Source organism: Leucoraja erinacea, chromosome 3, assembly GCF_028641065.1.
Source record: "Leucoraja erinacea ecotype New England chromosome 3, Leri_hhj_1, whole genome shotgun sequence".
In the NCBI taxonomy this organism is placed as follows: Eukaryota; Metazoa; Chordata; class Chondrichthyes; order Rajiformes; family Rajidae; genus Leucoraja; species Leucoraja erinaceus.
The window spans coordinates 33,420,055-33,444,023 of record NC_073379.1 but is presented as its reverse complement, the minus strand read 5'-3'; the positions used below and the strand labels follow the sequence as shown (position 1 = coordinate 33,444,023).

Here is a 23,969-nt window from a genome sequence, read left to right as displayed (position 1 = left end):
GGGAAATCATTTCAAATGCAACCTGTGCTGCAATGAAGGGCAGTTTTATTTTGGTCCATTAACCCTGGCACATCCTATAATGAGCACTGCATGGTTGCAAAATATTTCTAGCTTTCTATCAAACTTACCTCAGCAATGACCCTGGCCCATTTCATCCCCAACCCAGATGGGTAACATCCCAAAAGATACAAAATAACTGCATAGTCATAGAAGAATAATTCCTGAATTGCTCTCTGACCCAAATGTCCATTGGATCGAAGCGGGCTGGTCTAGCGTTTCCTTTGCACCATGCACTGTGCAAAGGAATTGAAGCAAAAATGGTGCTCTATATCTGCTGCCTGTCCCGCTGAGTTACTTTCTGTGGTGGGACATCTGCTTTGTTCCACATCATGCTTATGTACGACATGATAATGTGTGGAAACATATCCAATGCATTTTAAGTAGTGTTTTAAGCTGCTTCTGTCAAATTCATGGGCAGAAAATAGTGTGGGGATTCATGTGGATCAGTCCTACACAATGCAGTTGAGGATCAATGCAGAGGGGGTACAACACTAGTTTAATATCATGCACTCCTGTGCAAACACCCATCTATTTTAACATTCCTTTTAATATTCTACTCCCTCCTTCCTATTCTTAATCCCTTTCTTCTTCAGACACCATCACCACCAATCCTGCCCTCTTGACATTAACACCTTCCCCAGGATCCTGACTTCACCCACAATGTCTTCACAAGCTACAAGATCCCAATTCTTCGCCCATCTGTTTAATCCATCGCCATCTGTGACACTCACCATTACCCGACCCTCTAAGAACTGTGACGTTGCCTAACTTCCTCCAGCTTTTCTGCAAAAGGAGGCAGCATAGGTCTGAGCGTTCCTCTGGGCAGGACTGACTCCATCCTAAATGGTGCCAAGGTCTAAGAAAACAGAAAATTGCAGCTGGGGCCCCAAGCACCAAATAAGTGTGAGTCTACTTGTTTAATCTGCATTTTGAGACAGAGAACAATTTTAGTTTGCCAAAGGTTATCCTACTGAATCCGCACCGACCAGCGATCCCCGCACATCAACACTATCCTACACACACTAGGGACAATTTACATTTATATTAAACCAATTAACTTACAAACCTGTACGTCTTTGGAGTGGGAGGGCACCTAAGATCTCGGAGAAAACTCACACTGTCACGGGAAGAATGTAGAAATGCTGTACAGACAGCACCCATAGTCGAGATCGAACCTGGTCTCTGGAGATGCAAGTGCTGCAGGTGCTGCAAGGCAGCAACTATACCGTGCCAATCCTATTTTGGATTTTTTTGTTTTGAATTCTTCATTTTAACATGCATATTGTTTGGACTAATTAAACTGGAAGGAGTACCAGGGAAAATGAATTTGTGGAATATATTAGGGATGGTTTCTTAAAGCAGCACATTGCAGAAATGTACCCAGGAATACTCTGGAAAAATAGGCTAAAGGAATGGTCAGTGAATGTGTAGCGGCAGATATTTAAGCAGCTATTTTGCAATGCTCAGCAGAAAATTATCCCGGTATAGAAGGGGAATTCCATGAGAGAGAGGAAATCATCCCCAGCTAACAAAAAAAATCAAGGGAAACATTAAATGAAAAACGAGAAAGTGTGAAATATTTTTTAACAATCTACCATGAGGGTACTGAGAAAAAATAATGGAGCTAAAAAAGACACGGTCTGCATTTCCAAAGAAATGATTGTGGAGACAATGGACCCATCTCTGAAGATCGGGGAACATAGAGCTTGGAAAGACTTTGGTGAGATTGCATTTGGAATATTGTGTGCAGTTCAGGTTGCCATATTACAGAAAGTATGTCATAGCTTTAGAGAGGGTGCACAAGAGGCTTAGCATATTGTTTCTTGGATTAGATATTAGCTACACAGAGAGGTTGGACAAACTTGGAATGTTTTCCATGGACCTTCAGAGGTAGAGGGGAGATCTCATAGAAGTATAGCCAATTATGAGAGGTGGAAATGCCAAGGACTAGTGGGCGTAGCATTAAGATGCGATGGGCCAAGTTCAAAGGAGATGTATGGGGCAAGTATACATATCTGCATGTATGCATCTGGAGAGTGGTTGGTATCTGGAACCTGGGGTAGTGGTTTCAGAGTCTGAAGAAAGGTCTCGACCCGAAACGTCACCCATTCCTTCTCTCCAGAGACGCTGTCTGACCCGCTGAGTTACACCAGCATTTTGTGTCTATCTTCAGCATCGGCATTTCCTTCATACACACTGGGGTAGTGGTGGTGGCAGAGACAATAGTGGCATTTTAAATGTTATTAGATAGAAACATTGGTACACATGGAATGGAGGGATATAGACAGAGGACATTAGTGTACACCACAGACATTGGGCTGAAGGGGTGATTCCTGAATTGTACTGCTCTCTGTTCTATGTTCTAGTGGAATGGAAAACTGCCATGTGATTCCCTTGTTTAAGAAGGGAAGGAGACAAAAAGAATGAAACCTTAGGGATGTTAGGTTAATATTTGCTGTTGGCAAGATGCTGGAGTCTCTTATCAAGGAAAAGGTAGCTAGTCACTTATGGTGCAACCAAACCAAGTCAACGTGCTTTTATTAATGACGCATCATGTTTGACAAATTTGTTCCAGCTCTTCATAGTTCTCACAAGCTGAGTCAATAGAGGAGAACCTGTAGAAGTAATTTTATCCAGAAGATGTTTAAGAGGTCTGACAAAAAAGGAATGGTGCTTACGATAAGAGGTCGCAATACTGATGGAACTTGGTTAGCAGGGATTGAAGAAGTGAGACGTGGAATAAAGTCACACTGGAACTACGTTGTTTGTGGACTATATCCTCGGGAATTATTTTTGGATCTCAATTAGTTACAATCTACATTAATGACCTGGAGAAGAGGCAAAATGTAAAGGTTCTGACTTTGCTGATATGAGCATAGGTGGAAGGGCGTGATGGAATTATATCATTTGGGCTTTGTGATAAGATATAGCAAGACTGAGTGAGTGACTTGACAAATAGAATGTAGTGTGGCAAAATGTGAGGTCTTACACTTTTGCAAGGGGAATGAAAAGGCGACCAATATTCAAAGTGAAGGGAGACTATGGATGAGTGATATATAGATGAATCTAGCGGTTCTTGTGCAGGAACTACAAAAGGTTAGCAGGCAGGAGATGCAAATAGTGTGGTGGAAAATTGCAGTGAGTTGGACTTTAGAAAAAGTTGAATGTGATCACATTGTACAGGAAGTTACTGAGGCTACACATGATGTACTATGCACATTTTGGCATATTTATTTAAGAGATATACCAACAATGGAGGCAGTCCGGAAGGTTCATTAAGCTGATTCCTGGAATGAGAGAGTTGACTTATCATAAATGATTAAAGATGTATGATCTGCACTTAATGGAATTCAAAAAAATGAGGACTTGTCTTCTTGAAACAAATAAGAGCCTGAGGGGGTCACAACAGCATAGATGTTGAGATTTGTCCAGTTGTGGAAGAGTCTCAAATGAGGGAACACAAGTACAAGATAAGGGGCAGTCATGTAAAACTGAGGTGCATAATAATTTTTCTCACAAAGCGTGTACATCGCTGAAATTCTCTACCTATAGTGCTGGGGAGGCTAAATTATTGGACATATTTAAGGAGGAGATGGATAGATTATTGAAAAATTGGGAAATTAAGAGATAGGTGCAGTTTCTCCTGTTCATTCAAAACAAAGGCTAGAAATAAAAGAAAAACAAATTAGAAGCTTTATGATAAAATACTATCACTTTATTTCAACATGCAGTAAACATAATGGTTCCAAAATGTTAAAAGCCCAAACACATCTGAGATTTATTTAATTCTGATGTTTACAACTTCAACATTCATTTAACCTGTACTGATATCACTGGAGGTGATGTATGTTTCAATGAGAAGAAGCATTCTTCGCTCAATTTGAATACAAAAATAATCAGCTGTGTAATAGCTTCAATTACCATGACATCAGCAGCAAAAGTAAGATGTGTTCTTACTGCTGCAGTGTATAATTGCAATTCTCCCTCATTTTTCACAAAATCAAATGCACACAATCCATAGATGGTTTCTTTAAAGGACAATGTTCATGTGTCGGACATAACCAATGATGCGTGGAGCTCATTGACAAATCACCAAGTTGAGGTACACAGTTTTATTGATTTTAGAATCATTTAATTTCATGGGGCTATTTGCAAATTGGCAAGATGAGCACATAATAGATTAAACTCATAAACATGTATTTTTACAATTATAGATTTGGCTGGGAGCATATGGAAATGTACACTATAAACCCTGTGGCTTCTGCAACTTTTAACTACTAATGCACTCAAATCCTAATACTCCCTTCCAATAAGATTTTGATCAAGCTTTTGCTATGTTGTTATGTTAAAAGCATGTTAAAGACGTTTAAAAAAAATGGAATTATACAGGCTTTTATTTGTTCAGTCATAGTTTAAAGTAACTGCAATAGTGCATTACCAGTTTGCATTGTTGTATTAGAGAAGAATTGTGCTCTGAACAACTTTTAAAATTTGGCCTCAAGATGTGTATCATACGCTATGTTTAGTATTGTGTGTGACAATGTATTCTCATGTAGGTGCTCGTATTTAAGTCAGATAACAGGGACAGTTTTATTTTACAAAACTCACCATGACAAATAAATCAAATATAGCTGAATATAAAAATTCCATTGCATTAGCTCTCTTAGCAAGTTGTGTGCCTTGCTCTTTCAATGTATTTTCCTGTTTAATGTAATGGTAGATTGAAGTCATGTTGACAGAGCTATAGAAAACAGCTTGGTTATGTACTCTAGTCAAGTGAAGCCAGCTTCTTTATCATTCTATCCTCCCTGCACACAGAAGCATGGTAATATATATATTTATGTCATCAAATTCTGCTAATCCCATTTTTATTTCAACTGTATCTTCATTGCTTGACCTATTACAATATATTTTTTGTCCTGTACCACCATCATCTATCTTCTCTGTTTTCCATAAACCCTTTTTAATCTCTGCTTGCAGTACATCCTAAATGTGAGATTCTTCAAGCAAATGGATTTTCTTCAGAACCAGAAAAAATTATTCTTCAACTCAACTCAAGGCCATTAGCTTGAAATATTAACTCTGTCTCTCCATAGATCCTGCCTGACCTGCTGAGTAATACTCTATTTTTCTTTTGTGCTCCATCATCGATCTCAGACGTAAGGCACAACCCAAGACCCCCCTACTCATCTCCGGCGAACCCATATCCACCACTGACTCATTCAAATGTCCTGGCACTCACATAAGCAATAACCTCAAATGGAAAACCAATTCAGATCACATTTATAAAAAAGCCAACCAAAGACTCTTCTTTCTCCGTCAGCTCAAGAAGTTCAGAGTGAGGAGACATCTCCTAATCCGATTTTAAACAGCCATCATCCAAAGCATGCTCACTTCAACAACAAGTTTGGTACAACAGTTTAGACACTCACTCCCGTAATAAACTACAGCGCATTGTCAACAAAACATCCAAAATCATCAGCACTCCCCTCCCATCAATAAAATCACTCAATCTCAAACGGTCCGTGTCAAGGGTGAAGAAAATCATTTCTGATCCCTCCCACCCAGCTCACCACATCTTCCACCTGCTGCCCTCAGGGAGGCGCTACAGCCCAGCTCACCTGCTGCCCTCAGGGAGGCGCTACAGCTCACTGCCTGCCAAAACATCACGATTTAAAAACAGTTTCTATCCATATGCAATTCGAACTCTGAACACTCTATGATAATATCACAAAGCCACCTCGTGCATGTACTGTATACTGTATGTTGTTTGTGTTTTATGTTATGTTTGACGGGTATCAGCCTATTGTGTAACATCCTGTACTGAATATGAATTCCACCAGCTTGACTGTATGGTCATTAAATAATCTTAATCTTGATCTTGATCAAATTCTCAGTCAGGGCCTGGCTTTATAAATTATCAGTACGATTCCTAACCAAGGTAATTTATATTACCCCAGCTGCTATTTCTACTGAGACTAAGTTACATTCTGAACGATTTAAATTTACTTTTTGTTAACACTAAACATATTGTCTATGGTTGTGTCAACAAGGCTTTAACCTACCACTGCATTTATAACTACACTCTAGACAATGTAATTGGCTTCATTTCCTCACACTTGATTTTACCAATAATCCAGCCAAGATCATCTCGGGTGGCAGAGCAGCCATATTAAACTGGAATGTTAGAGACCAGCAGAGGTTCAAGTAAACATTACTGGTTGCATGATTTTGAAAACCTGAATCACTTTCCACCCTGGGGTGTAATTGTCACTTTTCAGACTTTAATTACCTTTGAAGAATGCAAGTATTATTTTACACTATTCCAATCTCTTTTTCCTAATCCTTTATCAGATAGATTATATCAAGAGGCATCAATAAAATATTCCCTTTGAAAATTTAATGGCTTGCATGCATTTCAAACAAGAATAAATGGATTGTCTTTCTAGTGTAACATCCCAAGAATATTATTGGAGGTGATCCAAATACCTTATTAGCACAATATTATTAGGATCATTTTGTGGCTCTATACAAGCTTTATTGTTGTTTGTTCACCAGCTAGTTGATTTGAGACACCTTGACCATGTTTGGCACTTGTTTTGTAGGGAGCTCAAAACAATGATGGATGATCTTTATCAAATTCCCAGTATCCCAGGCATAAAGAGGTAAAACACTAATTCAGATTGTTAGTGAAATATAAATTGATGCTAATCCTAGACAATTATTTTTTGTTTTTATTGCAGTGTGTGCTTAAATCAATGTGAAATATCACAGTCACACAACTTGCAAGAACAGCTTGCATTTCGGTGGATCTTTACTTGGTAAAATGTTTGAAAGCTCTTCACGGCTGTGCATCAAATTAAGCTTTACTGTTGGTATCATAAGGGTCTGTTAGGAAATAGGCCCAAAAGTATGGTAAAAAAAATAGATTTGTTTGGGTGTTCTTAAAGCAGAGAATTTGAAGCAGAAAAGGTGAAGAATTTGAGAGGTACAGCTAGTGTCTGAAGAAGGGTCTTGACCCGAAATGTCACCTTTTCTCCAGAGATGCTGTCTGACCCGCTGAGTTACTCCAGCTTTTTTGTGTCTATCTTTGGCTAGGGTTCTCCAGATCTAGGCTGTTGAAAGCAGTAGCTGGGTGGGTTGCCAATAGCTGGGTGGAGAAATGAATGTACCCTGAAATGGAAGAATCTGGAATGTTCACAGCAATTATAAAGTCAGGGAGGAGGGAGGCCAGCAAGGGATTTGAATATTGGAAAGATACACGTAAATTTGAGGCATTACTGGTCAGCATTAACCTGTGAGCACAGGAATGAAAGCACTACCCAACATCCTCTGACCATCACATATTGACTCACACTGTCTTATTTATTAATGGAATTCAACAACTACCCCTTGTTTTTCATTCAACTTCTGAGTATCCGACTGCAGCTTTCTTCTTTTCAACTTTAGCAGATCTTTCTGTTAAAAGGGCTGTTTAACAGCTTTGAGCCCGTATTTACTTCTTCACTTCCTGACTAATGTTCACAAACTTCTTCCAAATTCAACTTCAATATGTTTTTGTGCTCCTCAAATTCTTCCATGGGAGGTCAACAGCCATTTTCTAAAATTTTTGAAACCCCATTAAAATACAATGAAAATATATTGCTGTACATCCCAAATTATAAATTTTTATCATTTTTGAGGAAAAAAGTGTAAGTGTATCCAGGATTAATTTTAGATGAATAATTTATCATCTTCAGGAATATGCGACACTTAACCTCATCTGCCACTTCAGTGTCATGCTGAGGGTGCCAGACTGATATATACAACTATAACCCAAGCCTTGCCTGCCCTTCCAGGTGGTTAGAAAATAACCTATAGGACCAATTTGAAGGAATTCTCAGTGGTGTGTTTGGCAATAAACCTTCAACAAATCTCATTAAGTCAAGTGATCACGTCATCATATCATTGCTATTTATGGGAAAATCCTGTCAACAGACTGGCTGTTGTGCTCTATACCTTGCAGAGTACACCTGAAACAATAGACAGAATTAATTGTAAATCGCTTTGAGATCTCCTGACGTCGTGAACAGCACCACAGAAATATGAATTTTATTCAATCTTCGTGTAAAAGAAACTTTCCACCATATGGTCCCTTGAAAAAAGACATCAACAATTTTGGACTGACTTCACCATCACGTAAAATCATCATTATACCCCACGTCTTTGTTATAATCAGATGTAATGCATATTTTGTGGACTGTGTGGGTGGAAATTTTGTAACAATTGAATAGATGTGGGAATAATGCAATCTAAATTGAAACAAGTCTCAGGAATTGACTTCTTTCTGGAACATCCCACTAGAGAGTTGGACTCCAAACATTACACATATTGAATCTTGACATGTGGATTAATTTCAAAACAATATAAAACATGATTACACTGCACGACCATTAACAGGCAACCCTAAACCTCAGACATCTTTGTAACATAGGTTGCATAATAAGAACACATCCAATGAGATTTATCCATATGTTGTCAGTAGCTTGCAATTTCTTCAGTTGAGACAATCTATTTTACAGTCATGGCTCAAACATGGTCAAATCACAATGAAAAATAATCTTACATGTATTTTTGGTATGACTGGGATGATCCTATGACACTTTAAGAAATAAATTAGTAAATAAAAATACGATTTGTAAAGCACATTATTACAACAAAATGTGTTACATACAGTGTATTTGGAAATTGGATAGAACATTTTGTGCTAGCAATCAATGCAGCCACCTCACCCACCTCACCCACTACAGCATCATTTAGAGAGTAACAATATGAATAGGCAGTTAATTCATTTTGGATGGAGTGTATCATAGGAGGAAAATTGACCAAGAGAGAAGACAAATTCCCTATCTTCAATGGGAACTTCAGTTTCCTTCAGAAGTACCGGGACAGATAGTTGGTACCAAATCTTAACTACTTTCACCAATGTATCACTCATGCAAACCTGCAGGGACTATGGACCAACATTATGTGGATTTGTTCTGGAAAGTGACTTGGATGGCCTAAATGTAGGAATGTAATTTTTGCAATATCACAAACATTTTGGGGTGATTTGGGTGGATGTTTGTGCTGCATGTTGCAGAGATTTAGTGCAACAAAATATGGGCAGTGGAAATAGCTAAGATTTATCCCTCAAAAATTACTAAAATAAATAATTTGGTCTTTATCATCTTACTCCAGTGGGCTTTGCTGTGTGCAAATTGGTTAGTACATTTCCTACATTACAACATGAGCTGCAATTCAATGTACCTCATCGGCTGCAAAAATCTGTAATAGTTTCAAAGATATAAAAGTGTTTATATCATTACAAAATTCACTTTTCTTAAAAAAAAAATGCGTGTCAAAGGAATGTAAAAATGGATTTCCTAATCAGTTACCTGTGACTCTGAATGAAGATGAGGTGTATTTGGTATCCTTCATGAAATGCCTCAAATTTATACCTAATCTGACAAAATAAATGACAATGCGGTAATTTCCATTTATGATAAACCTTCTAATACGAGCAGCATTTGAATTGTACAATAAACCCTCGTTATTATGGGCCTCTTTATAATAGTAGACTATCTCTTTAAGAACACTGGTTGCCAGTGACACAGTGGATGCTATTGAACCTGACAAGCAATTGAAATTGACAAGCCATTGCTTCAATTGACACTTAACTCTATTAAGCAAGGTAACAAACAGCCTTTAGTATTTTTAGCTTGCAGTAACAAAAATACATGACCGACAAATGAGGATGGACCACGTGGGAGTGAAGACATCGCTGCTGGGGAAAGGAACAAAGGAAGACTAGGCTTGGGGGGACCACCATGAGGGAGGTGGAATGGGGATGGGAGGGGGAGGAAAAAAAAGGGATCCTGGCACAGGGGTACTTTGTAACTTTGTAAGCGTCCACGATGTGGCAATGATTTGCATACATTGGGTATGCAAGCAAAGAATTACATTGTGACTTGTCACGTGTGACAATAAATCATTAATTAATGCTTTATTGTCACACGTGACAATTAATCAATTTGATTGATTGATTATTACCTATTAAAAATAACTTTGTACACAGCCTTCTTGGGCGGCTGTTGTATTTGTGGTGAGGGAGGTCCCACTGAGCTCTCAGTGATTGGGCTCCAGGATTCGGACCCAGTGCCAAGCAGTGATGTCAATGGGGGGAAAAGTATTTACTCGGTAACAGTAGACAATCGGCAATAACGGACAACATCCTCCTCCATGGTCCGTTATAACGAGAGGTTACTGTATTACTAAAATCCTACATGTGTGGTTTGCTTGAGTTTGTAAGCTTAAGAATTTGTATTTTTAAATTAAGAATTAACTTAAATGAATATAAACTAATTTGCTTTCTGTGAATCAAGAAAAAGAGAACCTGGTAGATTAGTGCTGGTCCCTTCAATAGTGCCAACCACCAACACTTTTCTGTGATTTGCCATGCAGATGGAACCCTTCCCCAAAATTGATGTGTTTGCAGGGTCAACAGAACTGACAGATTGTTTTCAGAATATATGAATTCAATGGAAGTAAATGGAAGCACATTAAAATAACTAAATCATGAGTCTGAAAACTTGCTTTGAATTCAAAATAAGTTTGTTGATGGATATTTAAAAAAATGGAATCCTACCTAATTTATCAAGGTGTTAATGTATTTGTTTCCTGTGTGCTGCATTAGCTTGTATTAATTTAATGGTTTTCCGCTTCGATTTTACTCAAACATGACTGCTCCTTCTTGGTGTGAACAATTTTGTGTTTGCTTCCAACTTGGATGAGGTATTTTCTCAAAGATATTTGCAGTTAGCCAAAACAATTTCAAATCTCTTTCAATTTAAGCCTCCCTGCATTGTCTGGAGCTAGTGTTTGGACAGTTCACAATCATGGATGACAAATACTACATCCAGAGAGCTGAACGCATAATATTCTTTCCATTCAAAATCATAATTTGGCTGATGGCATCTGAATATAAATCATGCTGTTTCCTTAGGCTTGCTGAGATTGGGTTTCAATTTGTTTGGAGATGTAGAAAATATACAGGTCCCTGCTTTCAATGTGAAGACAACTTATAAAGGTTATTTTTCCCCCCCAAATTCTTTGCTTGTTCTCCCAAGATACTGAATCACACTAGGATATGTTTCAAAGGATACCAACAGTACTTAACAACCTTCTGAACCTTCTGAATTTTGTAGTTGGCAGGACAGTACTCTGCATATCGCCAACTTGGGCAATTTTACATTTTTATCAAGCCAATTAATCATGCCAATTAACCTACAAACCTGTACGCCTTTGGAGTGTTGGAGGAAACCAAAGATCTCGGAGAAAACCCACGCAGATCACGGGGAGAACGTACAAACTCCATACAGACAGCACCCGTACTCGGGATCGCATCCCGAATATATATGAAAAAATAAGCAGGAAACTGTCCCTTCAGAGATGGGCTTGAGATGGCAAACAGCTGAGCTCTGGTCATTTTATGGTTATTTTAATAATATGCAGTGGCATTTCTAGTTGGACGCTTCTATCATAGTCTCCACATCTTATGACTTGTAACAAAAATTAATAGTGAGAAAAGAAAGACATATATATATATATATATAGGTAATGCCAGTTTAAAAAAAAATCTTTACTAACTTTTCAATTTTGTGTTTGATTTTACAATGAAGTTATAATTTTACATCGAAATAATGTCATTGTAAGTCAGCCTTATGAATTTAGAAGTATACAAAGCATACATTTTGGGGCATAATATAAAGAGAAAATGCTAGGAATATTCAACACGTCAGTCAGAATCAGTAAGGCAAGATATTTCCAATTGATTACTTTTTATGAAAAGCATTTGGATTATCAGTCAGTGACTGTAAATGTTACCTTTATTTATTTTGCCAAGGATGCTTGCTGATCTGCTGAGTACTTCCAGCACTTTCTATTATTCTAGATGTACAGTATCTGCAGTTTTTTGCTTATTCAACACATTTTGGGCCAATGTTTCCGCACTGATTTTTATGCCCCAAACAGAATCTGGCAAGTCTCGTACACCAATGAACACGTTATTCATATTGCTTAAAAAAAATGACTTCCGTTAAAAACGAGGGCCCCAGTCCCACCCTCCATTTTTTTGTTCCTCACTTCCCAACCTCCATCCCTCAGTATTTTGCAATTAGATCCTCGCTCATGTGGAGTTCACCAACAGTGATATCTTTGCCCCTTGTGGAAACCTGCAGGTAGCTTTGTAAGGGCCTACTCCTTCCAATTCTTCCCGACTGTTAAGGTTTTGTATAAAATGTCTAATGATTTTTCTCGTTCACTTGACCAACTGGTTCAACAGTGAGATTAGTCTTTAGAGAGGTGCAGTCATTAGTGCAGGAACCCAATTGTTCAATGGCACTGCCTCCATTTAAATTGGGCACCATGAAAGCAACTCCAAATCCCCAGTAGCCACCATTTCCCACATCTTTTGTACCTTTAGCTGTTGCAGACTCTCTGGCATGTCGGATAACTTTAGCTAAGTGAAGATTTAGCCCCATAATGAGCAGCTTAAAGATTATCTTTCATTTTGTTAAAAAAAAGAGTACAGCCTTTTGCCATTGGCATTAAATCATCTTCATGTTGAACCTCCGCGGACCTCCTTGCTCATTCTCGACTGTGGCTCCGTTGCTCTTGCGGGGAATGTACTCAATATCGATGTTGCTCTTGTGCTTACCCTTTCCCCGACTCCAGACGAAGAGGAGCAGGAAGCAGAACAAGACCACACCGAGGAAGGTGAAGCAGCCCATGGCGGTGGATACCAGTATCGTCTTGAGGTCCAGGGCCACGGTCATGTGCACCTGCGTCCCATTGGAATGGGTGTCGTTCAACTCGGTCAGATACTGAGAGGTCCTGTTTCCACGCAGGTGGTCAGAAAGTCCCTTGACCTGCAATGTGGCCGACGTGGTGTCATTCCCGGCCGCATTGCTTGCGATGCAAAGGTAGACTCCACTGTCGAGAAACTGGGTGGACCGGAACTTCAGGGTGCCGTCTCTCAGGACAGTCATCCTCCCGTTCGACTTGAGGGTTATTAGCCTCCTGCGCGGCGATTGCCAGGAAATAACCGGGAGGGGGTCACCATCAGCTTGGCATTCGAACTGAGCCACCTGACCCTCCTCTACCATCAGGTTCTGTGGCTCCTTGTCTCGGATTTGGGGTCTTTGGCAGGTGAAGTAGCTGGGAAGGAACAGGTTGTTGAAATCCTCAAACTGCTTCCCCTTCAGGGTCTCTGGCGATGCGCAAGTCGGTGGGTCTCCCGAGAACCTCAGCGTCTTCCTCCTCTGCAGCACCCACAGCATCCGGCAATCGCAGGCCAGTGGGTTGTGGCCAATGCACAGCACCTGGAGGCTCCTGCCGTTCTGGAAGGCACTCTCCTCCAGGGAGTCTAGCAGGTTGTGTGACACGTTCAGCACACGCAGGGCCTGTAGCCCTTTGAAGGCACGGACCTCGATGGTCAGCAGCTGAGCATGGACCATGTGCAGTTCCTGAAGGCGCATCAGGTCCTGGAGCATGCCTGCTTCCATAGTGCCGATGGGGTTGAAGGAGAGGTTGAGATGCACAAGGTACACAAGGTGCCTAAGGGCACCGTAGGGCACGGCAGATAGGTTGGTGTTGGTAATGGACAGGGAGGTGAGGTTTAGACCATGAAAGCTGTTCACGGGCAGTGTGTCCAGCAGTGGCCAGTGGTCGATCTCCAGGTGCTTCAGGCGGTACAGTTTCTTGAAGGCGTAGGCGTGGACGATGTTGATGTGGAGGTGGCAGAGCCGGAGGCGGACCAGATTGTGGAGGTGCGACAGGGCTTCAGTGGGCACTACAGTGAGGTTGCACTTCTCCAACGTCAGCTGCTGCAGTGCCAGCAAGCCGCTGAAGGCTCGGTGAGAGATGTAAACCAAGTCGTTGTCCCCCACCTCCAGAGACCTCAGGTTATGCAGATCCTGGAAGGTGTAGTCCAGTAAAATAACAATTTTGTTCTCACTGATGTCCAGCCTCGTCAGGTTAGACAGACCAGCAAAAACACCAAGAGGTATCAACTTTAGTCGGTTGCTCTTCAGGCGTAGGGAGCGCAAGTTAAAAAGATTACTAAATGAACCGGGTTCTAAGGATGAAATGATATTTTCACTCATGTCAATTACTTCCAACAAGGTATATGATGCAAACTCATCCGGATTAATGTACTTCAGCTTGTTCTTGCTCAGGTCCAGTAATTTGGTCTCAATAGGAATGCCCTCCGGGATCACAGTCAATCGCCTCCGATGGCAGGTGACAGACTTGTTCTGGGCAGAACATTCACATCGAGCTGGACATCCCACTGTAGATCCTGTGAGGACGATGATCAGAGCCAGTCCCAGGAACGGCTGCCAAAATGATATGGCCACATGAAGCATGACTTTGCTGAAGCAGTCCAATATTCTGTCAAGGGCCTATGACAAAGGGGAGACACAAAAAAAACATATTTAGCTAATGGACATAAACACACAATGTTGTTGCTAGGGAGGAAAATATATATAGTACAGTTTGGTACAGTCCCAATTTATATCTCCTTATTGTCCACTAAACCACCAATTTTGATGTCATCTGTGTATTAACTATGTCAACTACATTGTCATCACGTGTGGCAGCTCCCCAATTAGCCATACTGCCCTCCAATACCATTCCCTGATTCTGTGCACCAAGCTAATTTTGATTCCAGAATGCAGAAACATGCCACTGCAGATGCTAGTATACAAAGAACAGTCTGAAGATTGGTCCCAAACCGAAACATCACCTAACCATGTTCTCCAAAGATGCTGCTTGACCCACTGAGTTACTCTGTGTCTTTTATTATATATTGTAACAAAGCTTGGTTTCCATTGAAATACTTCCGTTGCTCATGACTTTAAATTTATAATCTTTAATAAAAATAGCTTAGCAAGTCAAAGTAATTTTAGCCGGCTAAAAACAAAGAAATGTTTTATTTATTTAGTTGTTCTAGTGCTCCTCTGCTGAAATATCAGACATGATGCCCAGGGGAGCGTTGCAATTGTACTGTAGTTGTGCTCAGTAATAAATCTTTTTTTTCAAATTTGCACTTTGGGCAACACTGACAGAAGAAACATTTATTGTTCATCTTTGCTTTCCCTTAGGGCAGTAAGGATTAACTGCAAAGCAGTGCATAAGAGTCCGAGGAGGGCAGATCATGGAGAGGTTGGAAAGTTCCCCGAAGTGCATCAGTGAGTCAAATGGGTTCAGAGCAGCAGAATTTGTATTTTTTTTTAATTGGTACCATGCCAAAGTTAGCTGGTTGCATTCAATTATGGTGTTTCATCATAAAAAAGGTTCATACTTAATTTAAATTACAATGTTAAGTTTTGAAATGCAAACCACCTGAATCTAAATCTAATTCTAATTCTCACATTGGTTAGGTCTCCGCGGTGTACCGGCTTTAGTAAAGTGCTTCTTGTAGTGCAGAATAATATGTTACAATTTAGAGTAAACAACCCACACCAAAAACCATGCAAATGTTAAATATCTGTTTTATGCCAGTAATTTTTGTAGAGATAGAGAATATTGTGATAGGCAGATCAAACAAACAAAATTGATAAAGACTAGCTGTAGACTTCAGATTTTAGATATACAGTGCAGAAACAGGTCCTTCAGCCCCACGAGTGCGCCACCAAATGATCATCCCGTACATTAACACTATCCTACACACTGGGGACAATTTACAATTTTACCAAAGCCAATTAACCACCAAACCTGTACGTCTTTGGACTGTGGGGGGAAACTGGAGCACCCGGAGAAAACCCAGGCAGTGACAGAGAGAAGGTATAAAATCTGTACAGACAGCACCCGTAGTCAGAATTGAACCCGGATCTCTGGCACTCTAAGGCAGAAACTCTACCACTGTACTTCTGTGCCACCCCTACACTAGATATTTAAGTGATGGAGCAGCAGTGGGAGATTTCAAAATATAGTTATTGGATTGGCTAATTGATTGGTCAATATATTGGCTAATTGAGCAGTTAATATAGAGGTCCATGTGCATCTGAGTGCCCTATTGGGATTGGCCATGTTTTGGAAGAGGCTGTGTGGAGGGTAAGTGCTGTGTGAAGGGTAAGAAAGCTGGGCAGAAGGTAAGAACGTTGAGCAAAAGGTAACTGGCATTACATGTATGGTCTGCTCTTTCTTGTGCGTAATTGTTGTGTTTTTTATGTGCCATGTACAGGTAAGTTGGAGCTTTTATGGAAGCCTGGCTTAGGGAGGGACGGGACTGGCAGCTTCATGTTACAGGGTACAGATGTTACAGATGAGATAGAGGCAGGAGAAAAAGGAGGTGAGGTTGTTTTATTGATTGAGGAGAATGTCAAGGCATTAGTCTGAGATGACATTTTGATGGTTCATTCAGTGGGGCTATGTGGGTGGAAATGAGATAAAATTGGGTGCCAATCATACACTCCTTGTTGGGAGTGTACTATTGGCACCCAAATAGCCAAATATTTAAATGCCATTTGGGCAGGTACATGGATCGGAAAGGTTTAGAGGGATATGGGTCAAATGTGGGAGGTGGAACTTGTGTAGATGGGGCATCTTAGCCGGCATTGTCAAGTTGGGCCAAAGGGCCTGTTTTCATGCTGTATGAATCTATAACTAACTTTTCTTTTGAAAGGACTACCTTTTAGGCTATTTTTTTGTGTTGGCCTCTGTGGGTTCCTGATCTATAATGTAGTACCATTCAGTGTTTGAAGGTACATGGAGGGCTCCAAAAAACCATGACTACTTAATTCAAGATCCTTTTCAGGTTCACAACTGTGCACAACATTATCAAGCACACATGATCAAATATGTCATGCAGTGACATAAAACACATTACATTTTCCCTTTAAAAAATAAGGAATATTTTAAAAATGTGATTATATTTATAAATTTACTAGATTAACTGATTGATTCCTTCAAACTTTGCATTGAATGGAATTTGCATCTTCTGCATTGATGTTGCATTTATCCTGTAGAGTAGACTGAATCAAATTATTGAAGTAGTGTCCATCTCTCTACTCATTGTGTGTGTCACTCATTGGCTCCCTGCTGTCCTGTTCTATGTCAGTTCTTCGTCAACAATTGTACGATTCAGTTCAGGATTTCAAAATCGCCAACATGTGAATGTTCAAAATCACAATTCTCCTCTCCTAAAGGGCCTGTCCCACTAACGTGACTTTTCAGCGACTGTCTTCGACCTTCAAGCTCGAGGGCACTCGCCTGAAAAACCTCGAGCTGGATCGACCATCAGAGATCAATGCGAGCTGGATCGACCGTCAACACACACACACGCAAATGCATTGCAAAGGCGGGGGCCAGGGAAAGGGGCAGCGCTGTCTGAAATTCACACCCACGATGAACAGTAAGGTAAAACAGTAAAATTCACACCCGCGATGAACAGTTTCAGTGTCCTTTAGAGAATGCGAGGGAGGGGGAGAGAAGGGGAGCGAGGGAGAGAGAAGGGGTGGAGACACTTTTAAGAAGCCAGACAACTTTTAATAAAGTTTAGCGGGCATTTAACATTATTACCGGTCAGTTTTCCTTGGTTCTGAAAACTCCCATGAGCCAATTAAATTGCTCGGTCAGCAAAGGAGATTGCCAACGGCTGCCTCGACTGCCTAGTGACCCCACTCCAATGCACTACGAGTTCAAAAGAATCATGCCGACCAATTATTACTCGACCAAACTGAGGCCGCGAGTATGCGGGAACTTCCCTCGAGCATGAAGGAGAGTTCAGTGACCTCCGAGGACCGCCTAGGACCACGTGTCGACCATGCCGCGAGTTTGAGTCAAGATCAAACTCTTCTAAGCTCGCAAATTAGGTCGCCGCAGTGGGACAGGCCCTTAATACTTTTTCCTTTGATATTTTTTTCTGAATCGTGCTCTCTTTGATATGCTTCTGAATTATCGTGTGATCTGAATCTCTTCCCTTTTATAGTATGTGTTAAGATGCTGGCTTTGTTTCACCTCCCTTTTAGGTTCAGCTAAGCCCGACTATGCAACATCCCTTTCCTTCTGTGCATCAGCATTTCTAAAAGAGTATTTCCTATCCAGCAGAGTGCTGTTGATCTGTAATTCATATTGAAATGATGTGGACTGTTCCTTCCTCATAAATCCTCTAATCTGCCTTGTGTGACTTGGTTTTCCAATCCATTTTTCAACATATGTTTTGTTCTCTTAGCTTCTTTTGTTGAATATTGGATGATTAGGGCTTGTGAGTTGTTATCTGGTCCTATTTCAGGTCACAATCTGATTGAAATTGTGGACTGTTATCAGATACAATAGCCAAGGGAGACTATGTTTAGTTTGGAGATACAGCATGGAAACGGGCCCTTCGGCCCATCAAGTCCATGCTGACCATTGATCACCTGTACACTAGTTCTACATTATCCCAGTTTCGCATCCTACACACTAGGGGTAATTTTTAGAAACCAATTAACCTACAAAGCTGCATGTCTTTGGAACGTGGGAGGAAACCGGAAGAGAAGTTGGGGAAAACCCACATGGTCACAGGGAGAACGTGCAGATTCCTCTTGTTGCAATGTATCCAACTACTGCTGTTGCAATGCACCTATTTCAGCAATGTAGCTAAGCTCTGTGCTCATTTAATAACGATTCTTGACCCTCTGCGCTTTACGTTAATCATTTTGATTGGTTGTCCACCAGCTCCAGGAAGTTCTCCATATCACTCTCTGCTAACATACACTATACCAACATGTTCACAATATATTTCACCTAGTTTTGTAAATTTACAAGATTTTGCTGAAGGAAAAGATTTCCAGTAAAACACTCCTTTATATCCAAGATATGATTGTAGTCACATCGAGCCAATAAAGTATTTATCATCTGTTGCTTAACCAGGTTACCCAATTGCATAGAACATAGAACAGTATAGCATAGTACAGCTCATTCCATATACCCACCATCCTCTGTGTGAAAAAGCTGCCCCTTGGGTTCCTATTATATCTTTCCCCTCTCACCTTAAACCTATGTTCTCTGTTTTTTGATTACCTGGGTAAAATACTCTGAGCATTCATTCTATGTATTCCCTTCATAATTTTATACACCCCTATAGATCACCCTCCAGACTGCTGTGCTCCAAGGAATAAAGTCCTAGCCTGCTCAACTTGTCCCTTGAGCTCAGGCCCTCAAGTCCTGGCAACATCCTCACAACTATTCTCTGAACTCTTTTCACCTTTACAACATCCTTTCTACAGCAGGGTGACCACAATTGAACGCAATACTCCAATACTCCTGTTCTAGTTGGACTTCTCCAAATACAACACCTCACATATATCTACTTTAAACTCCATTAACCGTTCCTCAGTCTACTTGCCCAGCTGATCAAGATCTGCGATCATTTTTGATAACCATCTTTGCTATCAATAATAATAATAATAATAATAATAATAAACTTTATTACGGGCTCGTGGTCCAGACAAGGGGCAACATTACATTAAAAAAATGCATTGCATATTAAATATCATAACGCACATATAAAATCTTAGTATATCACGTATAAAAGCATCATAAATTATAATTAAAAAAATCACAATACATAAGTTAAACATCCAGATTTAAAGAATGATCAATGTCCTACAACAAGACAACGATACCAGTGTCTCCACAGCTGGGATTCGTAGCATGTAGTGCTAACCCTTATGTTTGACAAGGCCACAATAATTACATTTTTGAGTCATTTATCCTGCAAATGAATTTACACATGGGATGTCTAAGGATAGCTTCTAAAGTACTGATCCTGCAGCCACAAACATATTACTGGCACTACACCATCTAGGTTTCCTTAGCAGTGTTCTCATGGCATCGTTATATGCCACCTTTAGTCTTTGCAAACTTTTCTTTCCATAGTTTGACCACAGGTGCGCAGTGTAGAGGGGTGCGCAGTATGCTCTAAATAGCGACATCTTCACCACATCTGCACACGCACCAAATTTACGCAAGACGATATTCGCCAGTACATACAGCATGCGTCATTGCCTATAAATATCCTCATCATCTGTCATTTGTTCTGTAATAATATGTCCTAGATATTTTACCTTATTACAGACACTAAGATTATTGCCAGGCAATTTAAAATCGGGAAATTTTAGACATTTATCCTCTTTGGTTCTACAGATCATAACAGCACTCTAACTAGCATTATATTTAATGTCATGTTCCACACCATACACAGAACATATAGTAGGGAGCTGCTGGAGACCAGCGCTAGATGGACTAAAGACCACAAGATCATCTGCATACATAATATGGTTCACTAAAATATTACCAATCACGCACCCAGTGTTAAAGACAGGCTTTCAATTGTTTAGACAGATCATCAATATATATATTAAAAAGGACTGGGGACAAAATTCCCCCTTGTCTAACACCACTGCTAACCCCAAATGGGGCTGAGACCCTATTGCCCCATTTTATTTGCATAGTCTGGTGGGCATACCAGTAGGCCAGAATTCTAAATAATGTATTTAGGCACCCCTCTTTGACTAATTTGACCAAATGATACCACTTTAGTGTCATTTTTACAAATTTACTAATCATGCCTTCCACATTCTCATCCAAAACTTTGATTTGAACTGCAAACAGCAATGGCCCCTCGGATATATCACACAGTGCCCTCGGAAATATGATAATTTTGGAAATATCCCCACATATAATGGGTGATAGTAGTTGAAAGTCTTTCATGAATGGAAAATGGTGCTAGATAATTAGATCATTTTACAATAAATCTGAGATCATGGGAGTATTTTATTGCCATGATGTGGTCCATCCTTATACACGGAGATGTTCTACTCCATCTGTATCTAAGCAGATTGGCATACTGTGATCCTGTTGGAAGGTAGAGTGTTGTGGTGCATCTACTTTGTGACAATGACACTGACTGAAATATAGCCTGTAAGCAGAAATGTGAAAACTCGCACATATGAAGGTTAGGTGGTTAGCATCGTTTAGACTTTATATAATGTATCTTAATCTATGAAAATATTACACATGGTGCTATTGGATATTCCGCAAAGACATGTACATAAAATTAGTTCACAGTTCATTGAATCTCAGTGAATGATTGTACAGGTTCAAGGAGTAAAGTGGTCTGCTCCATATCTTACGCTCCCATGTTCACAGAACTACAATATAGTAACAGCATTCAAGTTGTGATTTATTACTTTCATTCAAGAAGGTCACTATTGTAACATCTCTTGCAAATATTTATGTATGTTTTATGACTGGTAGATAATTGCCTCTTTATCAATTATTCAACAGATGTTGAAATGAGACTAATAAAGAGGTGACTAACATTCTAAGGTCACACAAGGACACACATGGTGGATTGATTACATGCACTAACTTACACAAGCATTATCATTTTATTAATACATTGGTTATCAAAAGTATACAGAGGTTAGTGAAGACAAACTCAAGAATAGAAGAAACAAAATCTAAGTATTTTGTACACAGAGGAGAAAGGTGCATTAAGAAAAGCTGTACATCTTTATCGATGTAATGTACAGTTTTACTTTACTGTGGATCTCAGTATAGGAACAGGAGGCAACTTGCACACAGCATACACAGCTGGATCCATAATGCAGTCAAAAATCAGCCTTGTTAATAAAATTTCTAAACATCCATTTTATTTCATGCCCTTTATTTCAAAGCAAACCTAATTGGAAAGAAATGTTGACTAAAGCATTTAGCAAACCTAATTAGAAAGAAATGTTGACTAAAACATTTGCACTTGCCACAAAAAATATATTCCCTGGTTTGTATCCAGGCATAGATGTCAGCCTTAAAAAAAAAAAAGAGTTGTCTTATACAAGGCCATTCCCATTTGTCTGTCCATGTCCCAAAAAGAAAAATGGTTAATGAAAGGTTGTCATTGTTGTATTATTAGAAATATTGTGGTCAATTTTAAACAACAATGCTTTTCATCAACATCAAAATAAATGTAGTCTGAAGGTCCTGTCCTGAAATGTCACCTATCCATGTTATTCCAGCACTTTGTATTTTTTGTAAACCAGCATTTGTACTTCATTGTGTTTATATTCAGTTAGGTTTGCAAAGTTGAAGAATAATGAATGAGCATGACATTGGGCATAATTTTGAAATGTTCACCTTGGGTTTTCTTATCTTGCTGGACCAAGAGCCATAGGCTTCTAACTCAGATGCAAGAAAATTGTGACAGTCTTCTGAGGAGTGAGTGGGGATGTTGGATCCTCCAAGCAAGTTTTGAGTACACCATGAAACATGTTCTTTGTCTATCAGGTAATCTCTCCCTGTAGCTCCAATGAACAGAGCACATAGTTTGAGACCTACGCCACACCAAAAACAGACACTCTTTTCTGAGATCTGTTGCAGGAAAGAGTTAACAATTTGGCCAGCTAAGATTTGGGTCCCAAGTTTCAATCTCAGCTCAGAATCAGAATAATGTGCGCTTCAGATATTATAGAATCAATGAAACAGCACAGAAAAAAAGCCAATCAGCCCATCATGTCCATGCAATTTCTCTGCCAGAAACCCTCACTGGTTCCACCCACCCGTTCCTTCTCCACAGTCTTGCAATCTTTTCTTCACCATTTAAGTAATTCTCCCTTAAAGGGCACAACGATACTTGGCTCACCATATATGCATGAAAGTAATTTTTAGATTCCAACCGTACATTGCATTAAAATGGATTCCTCATGTCATTATTAATTCCATCTCTTTATTTTATACATGTGACCTACACTCTGTTTCCTCCTCCGACAGGCACAGCTTCTCCCTATTTAGACCCCTCATTATTTTATCTGTTTTATCTACCATCAGCCTTCCTTTTTGTAAAGAAAACTCCTTCAGCCTCTCGCATCTGTTGTATTTTATCCCAAGACCATGTCTTTTCAAGCCTTCTCTAATGCCTTCACATCCTTACTCTAAAGAGGCCAACACCATACTACAGGATTAGTGTTTTAGAAAAATGAAATATTAAGTTCTATCTTTCATTAATAAAATCCAGAATTGCACTCGGCCTATTATCCGCCTTCTCAAATTGTTCTATCCTTCTAATGTGTACCCATATCCCATATGGTTCTGTACCCCTTTTATAACAATACCATTTATTCTGTATTGCTTATCCTCAGTCTTGCTAACAAAGTGCATCGCCTCACCTTTATCCATGTTAGACTTTATTTATCATGTCTTTCCCATTCCACCAGCCTGCTGAAATTTATCAATATTGTCAGCAGTTCATAACACTGCCGGGATTAATGCCATTCATAGATTTAGAAATGTAGCTTGCATCCAAAAGATAGCTCATTAATATGGGTAGAAAACATCAACAGGCCCATCATTTTGGGGGAAATGTATTTTCCATCAATCGGAACTTTGCATTTTATGGGTCCAGTGTGGTAGCTCAAGGTATTGGGGCCCATTCCATGCTGGTTCAACTCTGGGTGCACGTGGACACGTATTGCTTGTGTTTCTTCCAGCACAAGCTATTTGGTCAATCAAGTTCATGCCAGCACTCGTGGCACATCCAGCACTCCCATGTCCTTACCTATCTCCCAATAATTTATTCTTACAAGAGCATCAAGCCTCCTGATTTTCCTGCCAAGGAAACACACAAGTCTGAGTTATGCCCCTGTCCCACTTAGGAAACCTAAACGGAAACTTCTGGTGACTTTGTGCCCCACCCAAGGTTTCCATGCAGTTCCCGGAGGTTGCAGGTGGTTGCCGGAGGTTGCAGGTAGTGGAATCAGGTAGGGAGACTGACAAAAACCTCCGGGAACCTCACGGAAACCTTGGGCGGGGCGCAAAGTCTCCAGAACTTTCCGTTCAGGTTTCCTAAG

General features: G+C 40.0%; 1 protein-coding gene across 2 annotated transcripts in view; it reads right to left on the bottom strand.

Moving 5' to 3' along the window:
• Positions 1 to 11,691: 11,691 nt before the first annotated feature.
• The window catches only part of lingo2 (leucine rich repeat and Ig domain containing 2), a 600,622-nt gene continuing 588,344 nt past the window's right edge, over positions 11,692 to 23,969 (bottom strand). For both annotated transcript variants that reach the window (XM_055632401.1, XM_055632402.1), the window contains one exon: positions 11,692 to 14,540. In XM_055632401.1, the coding sequence (XP_055488376.1) occupies positions 12,687 to 14,540 (1,854 nt within the window). In that variant the 3' untranslated portion in view covers positions 11,692 to 12,686. The remainder of the gene's footprint in view (positions 14,541 to 23,969) is intronic.